Source organism: Eptatretus burgeri, chromosome 1 (assembly GCF_056783735.1).
Source record: "Eptatretus burgeri isolate ZD-2024b chromosome 1, Ebu_testis_v1, whole genome shotgun sequence".
NCBI lineage: Eukaryota > Metazoa > Chordata > Myxini > Myxiniformes > Myxinidae > Eptatretus > Eptatretus burgeri.
Window position 1 is genome coordinate 82,073,816 of NC_140961.1, and position 24,237 is coordinate 82,098,052.

Sequence of the window (24,237 nt, forward strand, 5' to 3'; positions counted from 1 at the left end):
TCTTTCTGTATCCTCCCCCTTGCCCCACCCTCTCCTCACCTTCTCCACGCTTTGCCCTCACCCCACCCCAATGGGAGGAGGTGGCATTGGATGTCGTATGCAGAGAGCTTGGAGATCAAGGTGGGGTGCCAGAATGTATCAATTGCTCGAGATATGTCCAGAGAGATGGCTTTGATATAATTGAGGGCTTCCATCGATTGTTAGGAGAGTAGAAGCAGCATGGTCAAGGTAGAATGACTGGCTCTGAAACCGAACTGAAAATCTATCAGTCCATTGGAAAAAAAGGAAGGATTGATGTCAACTGAAATGAAGAGATTCCATGACCTTGCTTATAATAATTATTCCAATTATTGGAAGCAAGCTATTAGGCTGTAGTGAAGAGAATCCGTTTGTGCACTATGTTTGTGTTTTGCAGTGATATTGGCTAACTTTCAGGCAGACGGAAACTGCCACAGAAAGAATGATTGATTGAACAGAACAGAACAGAACAGAAAGAGAATGAGCAAGAGCAGCAGAGCAGGTTTTTAGGACGCTTGCATTGAACGCGTCTTGGCCTGTTGTATAATTGCAGTGAAGATGTGCCACAACCTCGCCACTTTCTCAAGTGGGGAAGATGCAGTGTCCAGGAGCAGTTGGGTATGAGGGTAGGGGAGGTGTGAGTGAGGGGTCGGGTACACAAGATTTTGAAGCAAACGCAGAAATGAGACATCCGGCCTTCTCACAAACAGAGTCATCTGTGATGTCATTTGAAGTGAGGGAAGGAATGGAGGGGAGCATACTCCAGAGACGGACATAACAAGGTGTCACCAGGTCTTTGGCCGAAGTTTTTATTTCAGAGTTCAGCCTTGATGTTGGCCAGATGCTGTTTCCTGGCTTTCCTGAGAGGGGACACACACTTCTTCTGAGTCTTGTGGAATGCTCTAGCGTTGCCTTCAGGAAAAAGAAGGCTAGTTATTAGAAGGCACTGCCTCACCATGGGACTCTGTGTACCAGGGGCAAAGGGATAGGTATGATATATGCAGGTGAGATGGTATAAATCTGTACTTAAGGGGAAAGCAAGCTTGTGTGGAAGGATTCCCAATATCAGGAAAGGTGCAAAAGAAGGATCAGTCTTGGCATTTGGGCAGCTTGCAATCCCTACCAGACAGTTTGGTTGCACTGCCAAACTCTAAGTCACTGAGCCAGCTATCTGACAATGGCCAAAGAGATGTTGACCCCCACAAGCACATATTCAAATGAACCTATTGCAGCAGAAAAGTAACAAGCAACGTTTGTAGGAAAATTTGTCATTACCAAGTCTAGAAGGGAGGCTGCACCATTTGGAGAAATCCAGGTCATAAAGGTCACTGAATGGGTGTGGCCAGTCCTTTGCTGAAATACCATGGCTTGTTGAAAAGGGATTGGAGGAGTCTGAAGAGGGTGAGCCAGGAGCATGTGGAATGGGATGTGGGAGAGCATGGAGGGGGTAGGATGCTGGGGAAGCAGAGAGGGGGCAGGATAGAAGGAAAGTGGAGGAGGATTCTTGGGAAGCAGAAAAGGGGTGGGATGATGGGTTGAATCCCTATATACTTCTCTTCATTTGTATGCAGCACAAGCCTGTGCGGCTATGTTACTGATATAATGCCCTCTGCTGGTTAGGGCAGGAATTTGGGCATGATGCTGGCGATTGCTCACCTTCTCTTCTCGGACATGTTGGATCTTTAACATCAACCAACGGATGTTGGCTGGGATGCCTGTTTAACTTACCCTTTCAATACATCTCAAGGGTTTAACTCATCACCTCTCGGCATGATGGCTGAGAGGTATTCACACTTGTCTCTTAGTTTGTAGCTGGGTCGTGATTGAAACCCAGGCTAAACAGCTGTCATCGAGGTGTTTCACAGGCAGGGTGATTCATCAATGTTTGTGCCATCCCTCGGATGGACGTTAAGCCAGGAATCCCATCTGCTAGCATTAATTGATGGAAGTTAAAGATCGTATGGTAGCCGTCACCAAGAATAGGCAAGCTATCACTGACACCCTGAACAAATTACAAATTCCTACCCTGATCAACTGCTGTGAAAGCAATAGGAAACCACATAGTATCGCTCTTGTCAAGCAGCTATGGACCTGTGTTCAGGCAGAGCATGCAAACAATTAATCTTCTCTGTCTCTGTCTCTGTCTCTGTCTCTCTCTCTCTCCTTTCATTCACAATTGTTATCTTTTCTAATTCTCGACTCTCTTGATGGGGTGCACATCATCTGGTATGGATGATGTGCCTCCATTTCTGTCTCGTTCACTTCACTTCTTTAATTTTTTTTTAATCTTTTGCATTTTGTCACGACCTGTGTGTTTCTTCTCCTCTCTCCCTCTGTGCACCTCATATTCATCAGTGTGAACCTTTACTCACCCATTACATTTCATTTTGCCACAGATTCTGCGATATGTTTTATGGTTCAGTAAATTCTGTCTGACTTTTTGCTTATTCTGACGTGATGGAAGAACGGAATAAAAAAAACATTAAGTCATACAGTCTTCCTTTTGGGTTTCGAGAAAGACAGCTTGATTCATAAAATGTACACATTATGCTTAACACACTACGATGGAAACAATATGGCATCAAATTACAAGTTGTCGCTACTCCAAGTATATAGGGACTCTAACACTGGGGAAACAAATGGGGTAGGACATTGTGGAAGCAGAAAGGGAGTGGGGTGCTGGGGAAGCAACGAGAATGCAGGATATGAAGGAAGCAAAGAGGAGGCAGGAAGTGAAGGAAGTAAGGGTGTGGGGAATGAAGGACGTAAATTGGAGGCAGGGAGTAAAGGAGGCAAGGATGGGGTGGAGAATAAATGCTGCAAAGTAGGGGCAAGGACTGAAGGAAACAAGGATGTGGCAGTGATTGAGGAAAGCAAGGAGATTGTGGGGAGTGAAGGAAGCAAGGAAGTGGTGTGGCATGTAGGAAGTAATGGAGAGGAAGGGAGTGAAGGAAAAATGAGGAGGGAGTCTGGAATGGATGAAACAATGAGGGGCATGGGGTGGAGAGGCATGTAATCGGGGTATGCCAAGCAGGGATGGGTGTGGGTCTAAAGGGTCCTTTTGAGTTGCAGTGACTTTTGGGTGCTCAGGGACTTCTAGTTATTCAGGGATTTTTGGGTATTTGGGTTATTTTGGGTCTTCAGGATCCTTTTGGGTCTTTAGGGTATTTGGGATATTTTGGGTTCTCAGGGACTTTCGCATGTTCAGAGGTTTTTTTTTTGTGTTTTTGGATTCACTGTCTCGGCTTGTATGAGACCTAACACAAAGAATGTACAACACGGGGAGCAGGAGGCAAGAATGGCGGGAGAGGAAAGGAAAAAGTGTGGAGCAGAGACATGAGGAGATCTGTGAAAGGGAGAGGGATGGGGCAGGGTACACAGGGTAAGCAAGATGAACACTACATGGACGTTCAGGTCCTTACATGACAGGGATGTTCAGGAAGGAAAGCAGGTTCCAGATGGTCCTTTCGGAGAGACATGGTGTGAGATTTGTCAGGATTGAAAGACATGTTCCACGTGTTGGATGGACCAGCTTGTGATTTTATCAAGATCTGCAGAGTGAAGAGGCTGCTGCTTTCTGATCTGAGGGATAACAGATGGTATGGCAGAGGGTGGAGTTATCAACAATGTGATAAAGAGGATTTTCCAGAGAGTCAGAGAGATTATTGATGAAAACCAGAAAAAGAACAGTGTCCATAACACTGCCTTGAGAAACTCCAGCCTGGACAGGAAGAGGGGATGAGAGATTTCCATTTAGGGCCACACGTTGGCTGCAACAGGAGAGGAAGTCTGCGAGTCATGAGTGGAGATGTCCACGGATACCATAGGAAGAGAGTTTGGTGGGAAGGGCCGGGTGCCATACCATATCGAAAGCATGCAATATGTCTAGGGATATGGTTCTGATTTCATGTCTGGCAATGAGAATCTCCATCCATTGTTGGGAGAGCAGAAGCAGAATATCCAGGGGAGAGTGACCTGGTGTGAATCCAAATTGATGAGTGGAAATTAAGCCGTTTGAGAAGAGGAAGGATTTAATGTCTGAAGTGATTATGGATTCCATAATTTGGAGAATTGGGAGAAGGCTAATTGGTCTGTAGTTGCAGTGATCTGTTTTTGCACCTTTCTTATACAGATTGGTCATGTTTGCTGATTTCCAAGTAGATGGCAGATGACCTTAAACAAATGAGAGGGTGAATAGAACAGATAGATGGTGAGCAAGAGCAGCAGTGCAGGTATTTAGGGCATGTGGGCTGATGCTATCTGGACCGGTTGCAGAATCTGAGTTGAGGTTTGACAGCAAGCTCTCCACCTTGTCAGGAGAAAAGGACACAGAGTACGAGCTGGGCGTGGCATAGTAAGGTGGGTGCAAAAAACGATGGGTTTTGGACCCACGATTTTTAAGCAAACACAGAGTTTAGGCATTCAGCCTTTTCCTGAGCAATGTCAGTTGTGTGGCTATTTGAGGTAAGGGAGGAGATAGTTGGGCAACATATAGCAGAAACAGACTTAACTTGATGCCACCAGGATTTGGAGGAGGGAGACAGGTTTGTGAGTTCAGATTTGAGATTAGAAACATATTGTTTTCTGGCTCTCCTGAGGGTAGACACACACTTGTTCCGTGCTTTGTCCAAGGAACTGAGATTACCTTCAGTTGGATTAGCCTTCAATGAGGCGAAGGCAAGTTGTTTCAGCACAACTGCCTCGCCACAAACTTCACTATTCAGGGTTTTTTCTGCATCTTCAGTGTGTTATTGGTCTATTGGGTATTCTGGGAATTTTGGATCTTCCGTGTATTTTTGGATATCCCGGTATTTTCGAGATTCAGGGACTTTTGGGTATCCTTGTCTTCAGGGTATTTTGGGGGTATTTTGGGTCTTCAGGGTCTTCTAGGTCTTCATGAACTTCTGGGTCCTCAGGAACTTCTGGGTCTTAGTTTTTTGGGGTCCTTGGGGTCTTCAAGGTATTCTGGGGTCTTTGGTGACTTTTGGGTCTTCAGGGTCTTTTGGATCTTCGGCGTCTTTTGGGTCCTCAGGGACATCTGGGTCTTCAGGGTTTTTTGGGTATTTTGGGTTTTCAGGGTCTTTTAGGTATTTGGGGTCTTCAGGGTCTTTTTGGGTCTTTGGCCATTCTGGACTTTTTGGATCTTCAGGGACATCTGGCTCTTCAGGGGTTTTGGGGTATTCAGGATCTTTTAGGTCTTCAGGGTCTTTTTCATATTTGGGGTCCGTTTTGTCAGGTCAAGTCAGAATAGATCTGTGACTTGCTCCAGGTACCATATATTCCTGTACTAAACTGTTTCGTTGGCGGTGACAAAACCGTCTCCCCCAACCAGGTTTTCTGGTGAGGGGATGTATGGATATGGATACCCAGCAGGATTAAAAACAAAATCTGTCAATCGGCGGAGGAGCTCCGTGAGAGCCAACGGCCATCCATTTCTAGTGCCCAACTGTGTCTGCGAATGTCTTCCTGCTGTTGGGTTACTTTTTTTTTTTGGAGGTTGGTGGCAGGTTTGCAGTTTGGCCACCATAAAACACTTCATAAAACACCTTAAAACCCATAAATTTAAGGAAATCTGAAATCCCACAATGTGGGAGTACCTCCTGTGCTGATGCCCTTCGCAAGGCAGCGCACTGGATGACAGGATTGGGGCAAAGCCTTTGGGACCCCCTTCCTTGATGATAGGAGGAAAAACACAAGGTAAACCTCCAGGGTCAAATTGCGGTGGTGTGTGATGGAGTGGTGCTGAGGTGTCATCCATCAGATGGCATCTATTTGGGTTAACCTGAGGTGGTCCCTTCGGTTGGGTGACTGGAATGTCCAAACTCTAAGAAATGATGATCACCTGTCTCTGTTATCACCTGAGCTTAAGCATCTGAATATAGGTATTGCAGCACTCTCTGCAGTTCGGAGACTGGATAGTGGCGAGATTATGGTGGGTAGTTACACCTACAATTGGTCTGGTCACTCTGATGGTTCCATGCCCAAGGAATTGCTGTGGCTCTGTCCAATAAGCTGACTCCAATGATAATTGAGATAACACCAGTCAATGACCATATGAGACGAAGGATTCATAACTCCTTGGGTGTCGTTTCCCTGGTCTCTGCATATGCTCCGACTGAGGCGAGCGATCTCACAGTGAAGGATGCATTCTATGCCACGCTCGAGTCTGTGGTTGATCAGTGCCCCAGGCGAGTTGCTCTTCCAGTCTTGGGGAATTCCAAAGCATCGACTAGCACTGATCGGGATGGTTATGAGGTGTGTGTTGGTCCCCATGGGTCTGGAACTGCGAACCAGAATAGCACTAAGTTCCTTGACTTTGCAAGAAGTCGTGGATTTAGGGTGGCTGGTTCATGGTTTCAGCGCCCACAAGCTCATCACTGGACTTGGTATTCCAATGCTGGTGTTGTGGCAGAGATTGACAATGTACTCATTGATGGTCGCTGGAAAATGATCCAAAACTGCAGGGTCTACCAGAGTGCCCAGTTCCTCAATACCGACCACATGCTTGTTGTAGCAACGTTTAGGTTACAGTTTAAATCTGGGAGAACTGTATCATCCCAGCCAAGGCTGGATGTTGTCAAGGCAAAGGATGATAGGGTAGCTGAGGAGTTTGCAAACAGACTGAGTGGGGATTTCGGGGGGCTTGTTGCTTTGTGGAAACCTGAAGAGTTGTGGAGTGCCTTCAAGACCACCGTCCTTGATGTTGCCGGTGCATGTCTTCAGAGTGAAGAAGAATTTTGTGTCTCAACGGACACCGGATACCATTGACCAGAGTCGCAGGACCAGGCTTAAACCAGAGCTGTGCTGTTTAGGGAGTTGAGGCATAAAACTGAACGTGCACTGAGGGTGGACGATGAGGCCAATATGCAAATAATCTGTGAGAGGGTAGAGCATCACCTGTGGTCAAGTGATTCTCGTCCTGCTTACAGGGGAATTTGCACATTGTGTTCCTCCAAGCCCATTCTTCGGTGTACTACAGTTGGAGCAGAGGGTGTTGGGCTCTTCACAGAGTAGACTGAAGTGAATGCCCACTGGGCGCTTAACTTTAAGCTGCTGTGCCAGGCTAATCCACCAGCTGTTGAGTTTTATGTCAGAGGTGTTACTATCCCTATTACTGTCCCTCAAATAAACTGTGATCCACCTTCGTTTGTAGAAACACAGACTGCGGTGAAGCAGTTGTAATGGGATAAAGCGAATCGGGATGCCCTCCTGAGGATTCTTGGTCTTCGTGGGGTGCCACCAAAACTGATCATCTGATGTCTCAACTATACTCTGGTACTTAGAGAGCTGTCAGATGTGTTGATACCATCTCTGACTTATTTCCAGAGACTCTAGATATCCTTTTGGGGCCCTCGATGTGCTGATTGAGGAGTCAGAGCCACTGGGATTTTGGGTTTACTTGGTCAACGCTAAGATCCAGGCTTTCAATAACATCTTGGATGCTGCGATCGTGCCTGTACTTGTCCTTGGTCTGGATGATGAGGTCACGGAGAGATTCACTTACCAATAATCAATAGATGTCATGGAGAGTCAATAGATGTCATGGTCGGGCCTGGGGAGTCGTGGATTCACTGGATCATGGGGTGGAGCGCTTTTGGTACCTGTGCAGCAGGATGAAAGTCCGAGTCTTCAGGTCCTTAGTGCTTCCATTCTTGCACGACAGATGTCAGACTTGGAATCTGACCAGAGATCTGAGATGGAAAATTAATTATTTTGGTAGCAGGTCTCTTCGAAGAATCCATGGCTGTCACTGGTCAGACATTGTGTCCAATGAACAGTTGCTCAGAGAGACTCAAATGAGATGTGTTACCTGCATTGTCCGTGAGTGTCAGCTGCAGCTGTAAGGACATGTGGCTTGTTTTCCTGACATTGATCCTGCTCACCAGATTCTCTCAGCGAGGAAGCCTCGTGAGTGGAGGAGTCCAATGAGCCGATCACATGCCTCGTGGTTGTAGCAGGTTGATTGGAATCTCAAGGAGATGGGGATGGGCCAGGTATCTTGCCAGGAGGTTGGCCAGACAGTGGCCCCTGAAGTTCTGATGGAAAGTGGATGCTGCAATTCGCTGCTCTGTCTCATGCTCCCGTACCCGACCTGACCTGAAGAATCACTTTAAATTATCGTATCCAAATCTAGATTCAGATCTTCACCAAAATTGAAACAAGTCTTCCTCGTGGCACTCACACATGGCCACGAAGTTTCGTATGAATCCATCCATAACCTTTTGAGAAATTGTGCAATATATTGTTTTTGGCCCGATCTCTCAATGGTGAAGAATCACTTATAATATTCTCAGATCCGGATCCGGATTTGGATCTTCAACAAAATTAAGCATTGCTGTCATTGTCCATTCGTCGACACACACAAAAAATTTCAGACCGATTGCTTGAAAACTGTGGCCAAAAATCGTGTGACAAACAGTCAGACAAATACACAGACAAACACAACAGACCAACATACTTGGAAAAAAAAATTCAATCAGGAAAAATCATTAATTGAGTGACAGTACAGGAATGGAATGGCACTCCGTCCGGCAAATATCTCTGCCAGTCTGAACAGATTACATTTTGTATCCCACTGTCAGTATTGATCGGATCCGAATCCGGACCTTAAGCAAAATCTAATTGGCCTGTTCTTGTCACAAAACCAACTCATCCACCTAGTTTTATCATGATTCACCCACAACTTTTTGAGATATCATGCTAAACATAGTTTTTACCCTCATCTTTCAATTGTGAAGAATCACATAAAAATTAAATAAATATCGTATCCAGATCCGGGCTAGGATATTCACCAAAATTGAATTGCTTCGTCCTTGTCACACACCCAACCTGTCCACCAGGTTTTGTCTGAATCCATCCATAACCTTTTGAGATATTGTGGGACATATTGTTTTTGGCCCGATCTCTCAATGGTGAAGATTCATTTGAAAAATTCTCGGATCCAGACATGGATTTGGATCTTCACAAAAATCGCATCAATTGTTGCTTGTGACACACCCAACATGTCCACCAAGGTTAATCCGAATTCGTCCACAACTTTTTCAGAGATCATGCAACATCGTTTTTCGCCCCGTCTCTCAATGGTGAAGAATTAAGTAAAAATTAAATAATTCTTGTATCTGGATCCGGATCTCGATCTTCACCAAAACTGGATAGATTCGGCTTTGTCACACACCCATACAGTCCACCAAGTTTCGTCCGAATCCATTGATAATCTTTTGAGATATTGTGCTATGAATCATTTTGGACATATCTCTCAATGGCGAAGGAACCACATTAAAAATTCTCAGATCCGGATCCGGATTTGGATCTCACCAAAATTAACAATTACTGTCATTGGCCAGTCGACTACATACACAAAAATTTTCAGAACAATTGTTTTAAAATTGTGGCCATAAATCGTGTGACAAACACAGACAAACATTGCAGACCAAAATACTTGGCAAAAAAATTTACTCACCAAGTAACAAACGGACAGACAAACGGACCCAAATGTAATACCTTCTCCTTCAGCGAGGGTAAAAATCCAATGAATTGAAAGCTGGGCTGTTTGGTGCCCACTCTTGCACTGTGCCCAAGCTGATGACACGATTTCCAAACAGTTAGTGGAGCAACTCGATGGTTTCACCTGCAGTGTGCGGTAGGGCACCGTCCCACATGGACCATGCAAGTCTGAGTTAGTTTGGATACAGCAGTTGAGCGAGATCAGCATGGAATAAATGTAAGACCTCCTGACACCGCTCACCGTTGACGATCACCGTCTTACCTTTGGCGTCCTCGAACCAAAATGGTCCCAGTATACCCCATGTGGCATTCAATGGATAGAATCAAGTGGACTTGGGACCCTTGAGAGACATCTCAGACACCTCCTCAGAATGCTTAGCACCCCAAAAGATGTTGTTGTGATTGTTAATATCCCCATTCAAATAGAAATGTACTTCATCAATGAACCACGAGGAGTTGTTAAAATTTTGGTACCTTTCCATTCAGTCATTAAACCAATCACACATTGTTACTTGGCTTGCCCTGTTATTGAGTTAGTTTATGCCTTGCAGATATGATGTGAGGTCAAGCTTGAGTTCCGAAGAGAGAATGTGCCACACAGATGAGGCTGAGATCGACAGGTTTCGGGAAGGATGACGGGATTTCTTCGGATTTTTTTATTGCAGAATCTCTCACAAGATGAATGTTCCCTTGGTCCTTGGTAACACTTGGTGGGTGGCCATTGTTGCATTTATGTTGGTTTTTTACGCTTCCATGTGCTTGGAAGTGCTCCACAACTGCTAAATACTCCCATTAGAAGGTCCATTATGGGTGTGAACATTGTAAAACTAACAGTATCGTTGGTGCACCTGCACATAGGATTTTGTCTCAAACCACAAAGTCACAATTTTCACTTTTTGTTCCACTTTTAACACCATAGTTGATGCCGGGTCCTACTGACTACTTGTTGGGAATGGCATACCAACACCAGCACCTTAACCTGCAAGAGAGAAGGTTATTGCATTAAAAACGACAGAATATCAGCCTTCTCAAATAGTCCACTTTTTCTTTTTATAAACACTCTGTGGATGATTTGGCCAACCACTGCATTGTGCTGGGTTTGCGGAAGTGTGGCTCTCCATTGGAAGATCCCCCAAGGAAAATTGGCAGAGCTGACTCAATAACTCCATCGTCCTCGCGTGGGGTCTGGCTCTTGACCGGTCCACATAGAATGATGTCATCTCCTGTCACTTCGGCATGCCAAAGAAGAGCTTGTCACTGGCGAACCAGAAGTTAGCCTTGTTGATATAGGGCCAGTTCTTCTGAAAGCATTTGAAGAGTCCAAACTCAGGCCCATTAGTTGCTCCCAGGGCGATCAACAATACTTGACAGCATCACTTCAAACACGTGATGGCGGCATGCAATTCAAACAAGCTCTATGACTAGGTTCTTCTCAAGGAGAGACCAGGTTACCACCTTCAGCCCAGTGCTGTGGACTGTCATGTCGATGACAAGTCCCTGAACCATGGGCTTGAGCATCCAGTCCTCCAGTTTGAGGAACCTCTACTCCTCCACAACACGCATACAATAGCTTATCATCAACCTGGAACACACATGACCATGATCGAAGATGGAGACTGTGATATTGATGGCTCTTTCGCTGGCAGAAGTGATTTCCCATCCACAAGCTTTTGAAATATCATCCAACATCGTTTGTAGCCCCATCTCTCAATGGTGAAGAATCACTTTAAAATAAAATAATTCTTGTATCCGGATTTGGATTCAGATCTTGACCAAAATTTAATCGATTCCTCCTTGTCACACACCCAACCTGTCCACCAGTTTCATCCGAATCCATCCATAACCTTTTGAGATGTTGTGCTATATATCGTTTTTGGCCCAATCTCTCAAAGGTGAAGAATCACTTTGAAAATTAAATAATTATCGTTTGGACATCGGGATTGCAGCTCTCTCTGAGGTTCGGAGACCGGATTGGGCGAGATAATGGTGGGTGGTTACACCTACTATTGGTCTGGTCGCTCTGATGGTTACCATACCCAAGGAGTTGCTGTAGCTGTGTCCAATAAGCTGACCCCAATGATAATTGAGGTAACACCGGTCAACGAGCGTATTATGAGATTAAGGATTCGTCACTCCTTAGGTGTCATTTCCCTGGTCTCTATTTATGCTCCGACTGAGGCGAGTGATCTTACCGTGAAGGATGCATTCTACGCCACACTCGAGTCTGTGGTTGATCAGTGCCCCAGACGAGATACACTTCTAGTCTTGGGGGATTTCAATGCATCGACTGGAACTGATAGGGATGGTTATGAGGTGTGTGTTGGTCCCCATGGGTCAGGAACTATGAACCAGAATAGCACTAAGTTCCTTGACTTTGCAAGAAGTCATGGACTTAGGGTGGCTGGTTCATGGTTTCAGCGCCCGCAAGCTCATCGCTGGACTTGGTATTCCAACGCTGGCGGTGTGGCAAAGGAGATTGACCATGTCCTCATTGACGGTCGTTGGAGGATGATCCAGAACTGCAGGGTCTACCGGAGTGCTCAGTTCCTCAATACTGACCACAGGCTTGTTGTAGCAACTCTAAAGCTGCACCTTAAATCCTGGAGAATGGTACCATCCCAGCCTAGGCTGGATGTTGCCAAGCTCAGGGATGAGAGAGTAGCTGAGGAGTTTGCGAACAGGCTGAGTGGACACTTGGGGGTCTGGGTGCTTTGGGGGGGTCCTGAAGAGTTGTGGAGCACCTTCCAAGACCACCGTCCTTGATGTTGCCGGTGGATGCCTTGGAGTTCACCGCAGGGCAAAGAAGAATTTTGTCTCTCCAAGGGACACTGGATACCATTGACCAGAGTCGCAGGGCCAGGCTGAATGGCAGAGCTGAGCTGTTCAGGGAGCTGAGGCGTAAAACTGTACGTGCACTGAGGGTGGACAAGGAGGCCTATGTGCGAGGAATCTGTGAGGGGGTAGAGCATCACCTGTGGACAGGTGATTCTCGTCCCGCTTACAGGGAATTCGCGCGCATTACGTTCATCCAAGCCCATCCCTCGGAGCACTGCAGTTCGGGCAGAGAGTGGTAGGCTCTTGACAGAGGAGTCTGAAGTGAGAGGCCCGCTGGGCCGGTTACTTTGAGCGGTTGTACCAGGCTGATCCCCCAGCTGTCGAGTTGGACGTCAAGGGTGTTACAATCCCTGTTGCTGACCCTCAGATCAACTGTGGTCCACCATCGCTTGTGGAAACACGGGCTGCGGTGAACCAGTTGAAACGGGGCAAAGCTCCAGGGATCTGTGGCATCCATGCTGAACTTCTCAAGGCTGGTGGAAATGCTGCACTCGCGTCGTTGCATGCAGTTTTGTGCTCTGCCTGGAACACAGGCATCATCCCAACTGACTGGAAGAGGGGCCTTGTTGTCCCTCTCTGGAAAGGGAAGGGTGATCGCCAAGACTGCAACAACTACCGAGGGGTGACGCTGCTCTCAGTGCCGGGCAAGGTCTTTGCTCGGATAATTCTTGATAGGGTTCGCCACCATCTGCTTGAGCACCAGCGTCCAGAGCAGTCAGGCTTTACACCAAAGAGGTCAACGATTGACCGTATCCTTGCTCTTCGTGTCCTCACTGAACGCAGACGAGATTTTCGGCAGGGGCTGCTTGCAGCCTATGTTGATCTCTGTAAAGCGTTCGATTCAGTGAATCGGGATGTCCTCTGGAGGATTCTTGGTCTTCGTGGGGTGCCACTGAAACTGATCGATCTGATGTCTGAACTCTACTCTGGTACTGAGAGTGCTGTGAAGTGTGGTGGTACCGCCTCTGACTTATTTCCAGTTGTTACTGGAGTTCGTCAGGGATGTGTACTTGCCCCCACACTTTTCAGCACTTGTATGGACTGGATTTTGGGAGGATGTCGGAGAGATCAAGTTGCGGTGCATCGTTTGGCAATGTCAAGATCTCGGACCTTGATTTTGCAGATGATGCAGTCATCTGTGCGGAGACTTTAGACATCCTCTTGGGGGCCCTCGAGGTGCTGAATGAGGAGTCGGAGCCGTTGGGATTACGGATTTCTTGGGTCAAAACTAAGATCCAGGCTTTCGGTGACATCTTGGATGCTGCTGTCCTGTCTGTGTCTGTTTGTGGTGAGGATGTTGAGGTCGTGGATAGATTCACTTACCTTGGCAGTGATATTCATGTCTCCGCAGGTTGTGAGCCGGAGGTCAATAGACGTCTGGGTCGGGCCTGGGGAGTCATGGATTCACTGGATCATGGGGTGTGGCGCTGCCGGTACCTGTGCAGGAGGACAAAAGTCCGAGTCTTCAGGTCCTTGGTACTTCCAGTCTTGCTCTATGGGTGCGAGACTTGGACTCTGACCACGGATCTGAGACTGAGACTTAATTCCTTTGGTACCAGGTCTCTTCGGAGAATCCTTGGCTATCGCTGGTCGGATTTTGTGTCCAACGAGCGGTTGCTGAGAGAGACTCGGATGAGATTTGTTACCTGCATAGTCCGTGACCGTCAGCTGCGGCTGTATGGACATGTGGCTCGTTTTCCTGACGCTGATCCTGCTCACCAGATTCTCTCAGCGAGGGAGTCTCATGAGTGGAGGAGGCCAGTGGGCCGACCACGTGCCTCATGGTTGCAGCAGGTTGACCATCATCTCAAGGAGATGGGGATGGGCCTGGCATCTGCCTGGGGGATGGCCAGACGGAGGCCCCTGGAGTACCGGCGGAAAGTGGACGCAGCGACGCGCTGTTCTGGCACATGCTCCCATACCTGACCTGACCTGACCTCGATCATGATTCATATCTTCACCAAAATTAAACATTACTGTCCTTGGCCAGTCATCTAAATACACAAATATTTCATAACGATTGCTTGAAAACTGTGGCCAAAAATCGTGTAACAGACAGACAGACAAACAGACAGGCAAGCAGACAAATGCTGCAGACCAACATATTTGCCAAAAATTTTTTTAGCTAGGTAAGAAAAAGACAGACAGGGTTGAAAACATAACCACCTTCCACCTTCAGTGCCAGAGGTAATACTGGATTTGTTTTATTATTCACCATGTTCCACCTGAGAGCCTGGTGTTGGCTTAGTGATTAGGGTGGTGGCTTGGGATCCTAGGGTCCTGTGTTTGAAACCCGTTTTCCACTGAATTAACACCAGGGGGTTGACTCAGCCTGTCATCCTTCTGAGGTAGGCGAAATGAGTACCAGTGTACTGGTTCTGGTGTATGCCCTGGTTAGAATAGGTGTACCATATCCCTGTGTGTCGTAAGAAGCGACCAGCGTTGGCGTCAGAAAGGGCATCCGGCCATAAAAAAAAAACATTGCCTCAAGAAGGGAACCATGATTGCATGGAGCCCACAAAAATCTAACCCCTGCTCAACAGGGAAAAATGGCTGTAAAAAGGCTGTTTTTTTTCCACCTGAGATTGGGCTGGCAGGATAGCCGACAAGTGTGTGCACTCGCATCTGACCTCTCTCGCTAAGGTTTGAATATCAACCCAACTATAAACTAATACCCTGGCATTTCACATACCAGGTGATTCAGCAATATTTGTCATCCATTGGATGGATGTAATACTTGGCGTATTATTATTGACGTATGTGCAAGTATTACTTTTTGGATGTTAAAGATCAAACGGTGTCCTTCTCGAAGAGTTGCTGAATTATCTCTGGCACCCTAAACAAATGAAAAATTATTGCATTAACTGTGGGTACCAAGTCGTCCGGTCCTCTTTGAAGTTACTTGACATCAAGTTACACTGATTGCTGTCTTAAAGTGGGTTTCTGTTTCGGCAGCAACTTCTCCACTATTAACAAATTGACCCAGTCGTTCGCATGTTGTGGGTTAACAGACTTATTTGGTTACAAAGGGCAAGTGACACACCTTATGAAAGCATCATCTATATCTATACAATAGCCTCTGTCGGTCTTTGGAAGAATAATTTCATTTGTTATATAATACAGTTGCTCAGCAACAATTGTTGTCTTGTGTTAATTCTAAGATGCTGAAAAACGAACTACGTACATTTAACAGTTTAAAATGTATAATGTACACAAATAATTTGCATCAAATGAGAATAATTAGGCACAATTTGAATGCTCAAGTAGATAATTAATATTGAAACAATTGTTGATTCATCTATATAATTTATATACATTTCAAAAGTCACCAATACATTTTGCCTGAAACAGTAGAAAACTCCCACAGAGATCTATTAAGGTCTTCCACTGAGAATATAGTGCAAGTATATAACACGAAGAGTATTGTTTCAAAAGGTGCTTTTATTTTGCAAGCAACAGTGCAAGCAAATGAAGTTCTATGCCATGGTAAAGTACAGTGAGTTAGTTGTGAAGCAAATAAAGATTACTTTCTATTTCATGTGTGTACACCATATTTTATGCCAAGTGTTTAGACAGCAAGCAATGCTGCTTGCTCTGGTCTTCTTCACTCAACTTCCTCTTACGTATGGTGTATCTTGCAAACCTCTAATGGAGAGCTATGAGAAAGGAATATTCTTACCTGGAGACATCATTTTGGGTGGAATTTTTCCCATACATGACTCAAGCATTGAAAATCATCCATTTTTAAAAGGACACCCTGCCATACCCATCTGCACTACGTGAGTCAAATGCGCTGTGCTGATTTAATAATGATCTCTATTTGACGAGAAGTAGTACCGAGCAGCCTTTTAAACCTTACTGTTTGATTGTGTGAGTATATATAGGAAGTATTTTTTGAGTTCAACATTCAAATGAGAGCTGTTATAACTCTCAGTTTTTAAAAATGTATAATTTTGAGAGAAAACGAAAAATAGGTATTTTACTTTCTTTGAAGAAAACTTGAAGAAACAAACCTCCCTACTATAAATTGGTCTCAATTTCGCTTCCAACAGTGATGTCTGTTGTGCTATTTTGCGTTGTGTTAGGTTGGTATTTGGAGAAATTATCTTATGAGCTGAGGTCTCCGATTCAAATTCTTTTTTTTTGTTTTATCCACCCTCTAATATTACAAGGAAATACAAGGAAATCAGACACAGGCGGAGGCCATTCAGCCCATCATGCCTGCGGGACATCAACACCACACTAAAGTATCAACATAAGATCCAAGAAGAAAATGCAAATTTTTTTTTTTCTGTTTTTGTGGGGTTTTATTTATTTCTTTATTTATTTTAAGTTTTTGTTGTTTTTGTGTTTTTTGGTTTCTTCTCCTCAGGGAAGGGGGCAAGGGCTTGGTTAAAAAAAACCCCACATCAACCACACAACACCCTTTGACAAGACCCCCACCAACAGCACTCCGTACACATGCACACAATTATCCATAAATGCTCAAGCTATCTAAAATTCCTGCCAACATCACTATACCCCTCTAACACCATAACATCCAAGTACCTATAAAATTACAATTTAACTTATCCACTGTTTCTGCTGCAACTACCTTTCCAGGGAGGCCATTCCATGTATCAACTACTCTGAGTACAAGTCCTCTGCCTTACAACCATCTTAACTCTCCTCTCCTTTACTCTCAAGTTCTGGCACCTGGTCCAATCACTCGCTACTCTGTTGACTAATTCATCTGCACTTATTTTATTGATACCTTTCATTATCTTAAATATCTCTATTATATCTCCTCGTAACCGCCTCCTTTCTAGTGTAAGAAGCCCTGTCTCCTTCAGCCGCTCCTCATAGCTGAGTCTAGCTTGGCCCAGAATCGATCGAGTAGTCCTGCGCTGAACCCTCCCTATGGCATCTATGTCCTTCCTGAGTTTTGATGACCAAAACTACACACAATGCTCTAGATGTGGCCTCAATAAATTCCTTTGCAATGTTAACACCACCTCTTTTGATTTATAAATGATCCCCTCCGAATACAACCTAAAACCCTATTTGCTTTACCTATAGCTGCCTGACGTTGTGCTTTGGCATCACTTTTCAGACTCAAAACAGCCTCTAAGGCCATAGCCACATTAGACCATGTTACTTCCCTCACAAAGTTGTGTCTATTCTCTGAGTTCGGAGTTTGATCCTGCATACAAGCAGCTGTGATTACAGATAAATGTTCATCAAAATTCCGTCTTTTTCTGAAATTCGATCATTTTAACACTACAGTCAGAGTTGGTTTAGACACAAACTATGTTAAATTGTTGAATCACATTTCATAAAACAGCGGTATCAAGCAATGTCATGTCACGTGATGTTTCAGGTTCAACCCAAAGAAGTTGCAATGGGCCATTTCCATGATGTTTACCATTAAAGAAATAAACAGCAATGATGACATTCTGCGAAATGTCACACTTGGCTATGGAATATACGACACGTGTTTTTCAACACCCAAAATCATAGAATACGGTTTACGAACTATGAAACAGAATGTTGAAAATAATGATATGTCTGATGAGTTTTGCATTCCACCTGCAATTATCGGCCCATACTCTTCAGAATTAACAAAATCGTTGAGTACTATATTAAGTTTATTTTCAGTTCCACAGGTAATGAAAATTTGACACTTTTTACAGCTTTCGTGTTTCTGTAACCAAGTAGAATTTCCATTATTGGACTAATAAATGTTTGAATTTATTTCAATGTATTTCTGTCATTTTTCTTCCATTCCTATGATATTCACATTTCATGATTCTATTGGCTGCAGATAAGTTTTGGGGCTACATGCAAGTGTCTAAGTGATAAAAAAAAGTATCCTTCCGTTCTTCGTACCAATCCAAGTGATATTTATAGGACATCGGCCACAGTTCATTTGATAAAATATTTTGGTTGGATTTATGTGGGTATCATGAATGTTGATGATGAATTTGGCAGAAGTTCAGCAGCTCAGTTTGTTGAAGAAGCAGAAACAGAAAATATTTGTTTGGCTTTCAGGCAAGTTTTTCCACAACACTATCGACATGAACATCTCCTTAAATTGGGTGAGTGATGAGAAAACAACTCTTTTGTAAATGAGAATTGTGATCACAACAGGCTTCAAAACAAATGTAATAATCATTCTTGGATTTTGTTTGTTGCAAAGATAATATATTCTGAGAAGAAATCGTTACAACAAATATTTCGTAATTCACTTTCATATTCTGACACATTAATCCTCAATAGATATTTGAGGGGAAATGGAATATTCCAAAAGATGTTCAATGGCATCTTCCCATCTTTTTTAGGAAATGTTTTGTTGCAGACCAGAGCAAAAATAATCTTTGCCTTATGGCAGTACAAAGATGTTATGGCGATTGCAGAAGTGCTTCTAGATCAAAATGTAAGTGGTAAAACATGGATAGGACTTGTAAGTACCCCCTACATGAAGATTCCTCGCTTTGGCAAAATATTTACAGGTGCCATCGGATTTGAGAAAAGCAGAGGCCACATTGATGGCTTCCATGAGTTTTTGCTTAAATTCAAACCTCAGATGTTAACTACAAGTGAAGTTGAAACAAAGCATGTGAAAGAAAATGTGGTGATACTTCCTCATAAAATGACGTTCAGAGATTTAGTGGACTATCTCAATCCTTCCCTTTATCCCCACCATAAATCAAAAATTATATACTCAACAAATAACGTGAAAGATTTAACGAGTTTGTTGAAATCAAGATTCAACATTTCATCAAAAATTAACTTCAATAATGAATGTTGTGATGTTTATTACAAGACTGTAAAACGTCACGTAACTAAGAACAATACATTTACAGAGTTTGAACCAAAAGTAACTGAATTGCAAATGATGTGGAAATACCCCTTAGGCTCTAAATCCCTCAAAACACATCTCCTTTTTTCATTAGTTATGAATTCCTCTTTTTGGGTGACTGACTTTAAAGAAATCGATGTAAATGAAGTATTGAGTGGTCATTCAGAAAACCCATTCATCACAGAACTTTGGGAAATGACCTTTGATTGTACTATTGATGGGAAAGCAAAGGGTATCAGGTCATGCACAGGAACTGAGAAACTTGAGGACGTAGAATCACAATTTACAGATGTTTCACAACTTCGTCATTCATACAATACTTACATCGCTGTGTATGCCATTGCATATGCTCTGCATGACATCACAACTTGCAATGCAGGAAGTGGCCCTTTTGAAAATGGATCTTGTTCTGACATAGAGCACTTGAAATCTTGGCAGGTGAGATGTTTCATACCTGCTTAGTATTGTCTATACAAATAATGAAGACATAACAAATTACGTGCAGAGAAAAGTCACAGATACATGGATTTATCACCCCTTGTTTACTCTTCTATCAATTATTATGCAGCTGACGTGATTTGCAACTTTAGAGTCTTCGTCTATTTGCTCACCTGATTATGTTGGCTTTTTTTCTTGGCTTACGGGATATTCTTTTTTTTTTCTTGCCTTGAGATGGAAAAATGGTAATTATCTGCACATAATGTTTTCGTGCACAGTTATATTTCACTTGGAGTTTTATCTTACACGTTGCAATGTTGTATTTCAGCTGCTTTTCCACATCCGCAATGTGAGTTTTACAATGAGGGTGAAGGATGATGTTTTCAGTTTTGATGCAAATGGCGACCCTCCAGCAACCTATGAACTTTTGAATTGGCAGATGGATGTCGATGGTGAAATGCATCTTCAAGTGATTGGTTCTTTTGATTCTAGAGCTCCTCAAGGTTTACAGATTTTCATAAACAAAAGTGTCATCCAGTGGAATGGTCAGCAATATGAGGAAAGCAATATCCTTGCGATCGATACATAACACAGAATCGATATATTTTTTAATTATGTGATACACTCTGCATTGTCATGTTTAAAGATTAAGGATGAAATGAATGTGCTTAGTGCATCAATGGCTATTAAATAAAACTTTATTAATGATGATAAACATATGTACCGATTTATGGCTCCAGCAACTCATTTATGATATTCATGTCTTGTGCAGCATTGGTTCTGCTGAAACAGTATGTTGGCTGAGCTGGAAAGCTGGTTGAGAGTTACACACATGTCTCTAAACTGTCTGGCCTTGGTTTGCTTAGCTATAAGCTATCATGCCGGTGCTTCACAGGCAGGGTGAGTCATCAATGTGTGTACCGTCCCTCATCCACCGAATTGATGTTAAACTTGGTATCCTGTCTACTGGCATTAGTTGGTGCATGTAAAAAAAAAAAATCCCACCGTGTCCTTCAAAAAGAGTAGGCGAGCTATCGTCGGTACCAGGATCAAATTCAAAATTCCTGCTATAACCTCCAGATGGCATTGCATCAGCGGTACAGACACACCCGAAGCCAATGATGTTACATCACAGCCTTGTGCTGAATTTGAAAGAAGAAATATGTTGGCTAGAAGTTACAATACTGGATGGGTCACCTCTCCGATGCAGGATAAAAAATTAAGTGCACAGGAATTTGGAATTTGTTCAGTGTGCTGGTAATAACTCGCCTACCATTTGTGAAGGACACTGTGGTATCTTTAAACTACACTAAATAATCCAGCAGATGGTTCAGCAGAACCCAGCTTAAGGTCCATCTGATGGATGGAAAACACATTGGTGCTGCACCCTGCATGTGAAATAACAGGGTGACAGTTTATAACTAGGTCGATATTCTTATCCAGATTCGACAGCTCAGAAGCGAGTGCACATACATCTAGGCTATCCTGCAGTCGATGCAATATTGCAGGAAAAAACTTACAATGATATGACCAATTGTTTGTGTTATTCTTTATCTTTAAGTAAGACCATTGTAATAAAAAAGGTGTAACAGAAACACAAGATTCAGGTTGATGATTATTACCAAACAGCAATGTTAAAAACAGCAATTACCAAACAGCAATGTTAACAGCAAACCCTAACAGCTTCCATTCATCAACAAATTTATGCTTAAAATATACGTACAATGTGAAGTCGTAGTGGAGTTAAATGCATTTTCATAATGGCTAAGAATTGCAAATTTTCCTCTCTGAAAGATATCACTTGATTTTTTTTTGTCTCTTGTGATTAAAGATATCACTTTTGAGATTAAAGGGAATGTAAAGTTGGTTCCATTCCATTGGGACCTTACTCAATGCAGAGCATTGGTGCTGCCTAAGCAGTCTCCTTGGCTATTTGCCACAATCCTGGACAGGTCGCCACTCCATCACAGGATACCAGCAAGCTGGCACTCATTTTTGCCAACCTCAAAAGGATGACAGGCAGAGTCATCCTCACCTGATATTCATTCAACAGCCAAATGGGATTTGAACTTGGGATCCTAGGATCCCAAGCCCACAACCTGAATCATTAAGCCAACACCAGGCACAAAGTTGTTTCCACAGGCAGTAATAATGAGGAAAGAATGAGTGGAGGTGAGCAATGATCCTGGATTTAGGTAGTTTTACCAAAAGGTAGACCACGTGTGCCCTGCAGAAACCTATGAGGTACAAAGCACAGAAAAGGCAGAAGGAGCAAAACCAGAAAGGAGACAGTGGAAGACAGAGAGACCACAGACGAGTTTATGATGGTGAAGTGATAGACATCGAGACTCAGCGTCATCACCAGATATTCCAATAATCTTTAAGGCCCTGGTATCCATGGTATCAAGATGAGCAAGATATGAGGCTGGGGTGCTAGGCCAGAGAGGAGAGCAGTACTCCATAAAGCTGCGGATGAAGGTCATTTCGGTGTACAGGAGTTCAGGTGTTCCAAAGAAAATCTTTGCACAATGGAGGATTCCCAGTTGGCAGCTGGATTTGGAGGCCAACTTTGAAATGTGGCTTGCCCGGGAAAGATCATGGCTGATAGTGAGATCCAGGTGTTTGAATGACTGAACTTCCTCAAGGAGATTGTTGAGAAAGTAGATGGGAGGCAGCGGTTGGCAGCTGGTCCTTTCAGAAAGAGATAGTCAGAGTGTAAAATTTGTCAATATTTTAACTGATTTTATCAAGTCTGAATGGAAGGAAGAAGCTGCAGCCTGCAGAATGAAGAATGTCATGGCACAGGTCAGAGTCATCAGTAAATATATAAAGAGGATTTTCCAGAGTCAGGGAGATCATTTCTGAAGATCAAGTTTAAGACTGGGTCTTTCTGAAACGGTTGTAAAATTCAACTAAACATTTGTTGTCATAATCAGCATCAATGGCATGCATGTCACCCATTGCCAGTTTATCTGGCAGTTTTGTGTCCTGAAGTTCTGTGGCATACCACCACACTCCTTTATGCACCTGTCGTGGATGCTCTCTGCATATCCCTTCCAGTTTCATCAAAAAATTAAACAATTTTGTCACTTGTATGTTTATGTGACATGTTCACAAAAGTTGGTCAGGTAACGGTAAAGAACAAACTCAAAAATCAACTTTCTTTGATATTCTCGAAATAGTGCTTGAACCCTTATAAGGCCGAGAAAAATGTTCAAATGATCTCAGCAATGCAGGATCACCATAAGGCCTCTGCACTGACTGGGCAATATATGTTTGATAAAAAGTATCGGACAATCTTTACCGTTACCTGACCCGCTTTTGTGAAAATGTCCCTTATGATGAATCACCCCTTGAGCAGATTGAGTTTTAACTGGATTTATCTCCTCTGAAATATCTTCTCACTTTCGTTTCTGTGATCTGCACAACTTAAGCCACGATGCCTTGTGTGATGTTAACATCTGTTTAATTCCATTACCGTCATCATGTCTGGACATATTGAAGTTCAGAGGGACACATCCATGTTCATTACATGCTAAGACATTTTCAACATGTCTGTCTGTCAGGTCAGGTTCGATCTGTGACCTGCTACAGGTACCATGTAAACCTGTACTAACCTGTTCCATGGTCGGGTTGTCGGCGACTAAACCGTCTCCCCCACCAGGTTTTCTGGTGAGGAGGGTGTTTGGATATGGACACCCAGCAGGATTAAAAACAAAACCTGTCAAAGTTCGGAGGAGCTCCTTGTGAGCCAACGGCCATCCATATCTAGTGCCCAACTGTGTCTGCGGACGTCCTCCTGCAGTTGGGTCACTTCTTATTAGGAGGTTGGTGGCAGGATTTGCACTCCGGCCACCGTAAAACCCTTCATTCCGCAAAACGCAAAAACGCAAAAAAATCTGAAAACTCACTCCGTGGGAGTACCTCCTGTGCAGCTTCCCTTCGCAGGGCAGCTCACCGGATGACGGGATTGGGGCAAAGCCTTCGGGACCCCCAATCTTTGATAGGAGGGAAACCAGGGGGTAACATCCCTGGGTCAGATTGCGGGAGAGTGTGTCGGAGTGGTGCTGAGGTGTCGTCCACCAGACGGCGGTCTCCTTGGGTTAACCTGAGGCGGTCCCTTCGGGTGGGTGCCTGGAATGTCCTATCCCTAAGAGAGGATGATCACCTGTCTCTGTTATCATCTGAACTCAAGCGTTTGGACATCGGGATTGCAGCTCTCTCTGAGGTTCGGAGACCGGATTGCGGCGAGATAATGGTGGGTGGTTACACCTACTATTGGTCTGGTCGCTCTGATGGTTACCATACCCAAGGAGTTGCTGTAGCTGTGTCCAATAAGCTGACCCCAATGATAATTGAGGTAACACCAGTCAACGAGCGTATTATGAGATTAAGGATTCGTCACTCCTTAGGTGTCATTTCCCTGGTCTCTGTTTATGTTCCGACTGAGGCGAGTGATCTCACCGTGAAGGATGCATTCTACGCCACACTCGAGTCTGTGGTTGATCAGTGCCCCAGACGAGATACACTTCTAGTCTTGGGGGATTTCAATGCATCGACTGGAACTGATAGGGATGGTTATGAGGTGTGTATTGGTCCCC

General features: G+C 44.0%; 1 protein-coding gene across 1 annotated transcript in view; it reads left to right on the forward strand.

Annotated features, from left to right (window-relative positions):
* The first annotated feature begins 15,582 nt into the window (after positions 1-15,582).
* The window catches only part of LOC147034843 (vomeronasal type-2 receptor 1-like), a 29,608-nt gene continuing 20,953 nt past the window's right edge, over positions 15,583-24,237 (forward strand). The window contains exons 1-5 of the mRNA XM_085857383.1: positions 15,583-16,136; positions 17,717-18,002; positions 18,161-18,434; positions 18,678-19,636; positions 19,965-20,222. Coding sequence (XP_085713509.1) covers positions 15,826-16,136; positions 17,717-18,002; positions 18,161-18,434; positions 18,678-19,636; positions 19,965-20,222 — 2,088 coding nt within the window. The 5' untranslated portion in view covers positions 15,583-15,825. The remainder of the gene's footprint in view (positions 16,137-17,716; positions 18,003-18,160; positions 18,435-18,677; positions 19,637-19,964; positions 20,223-24,237) is intronic.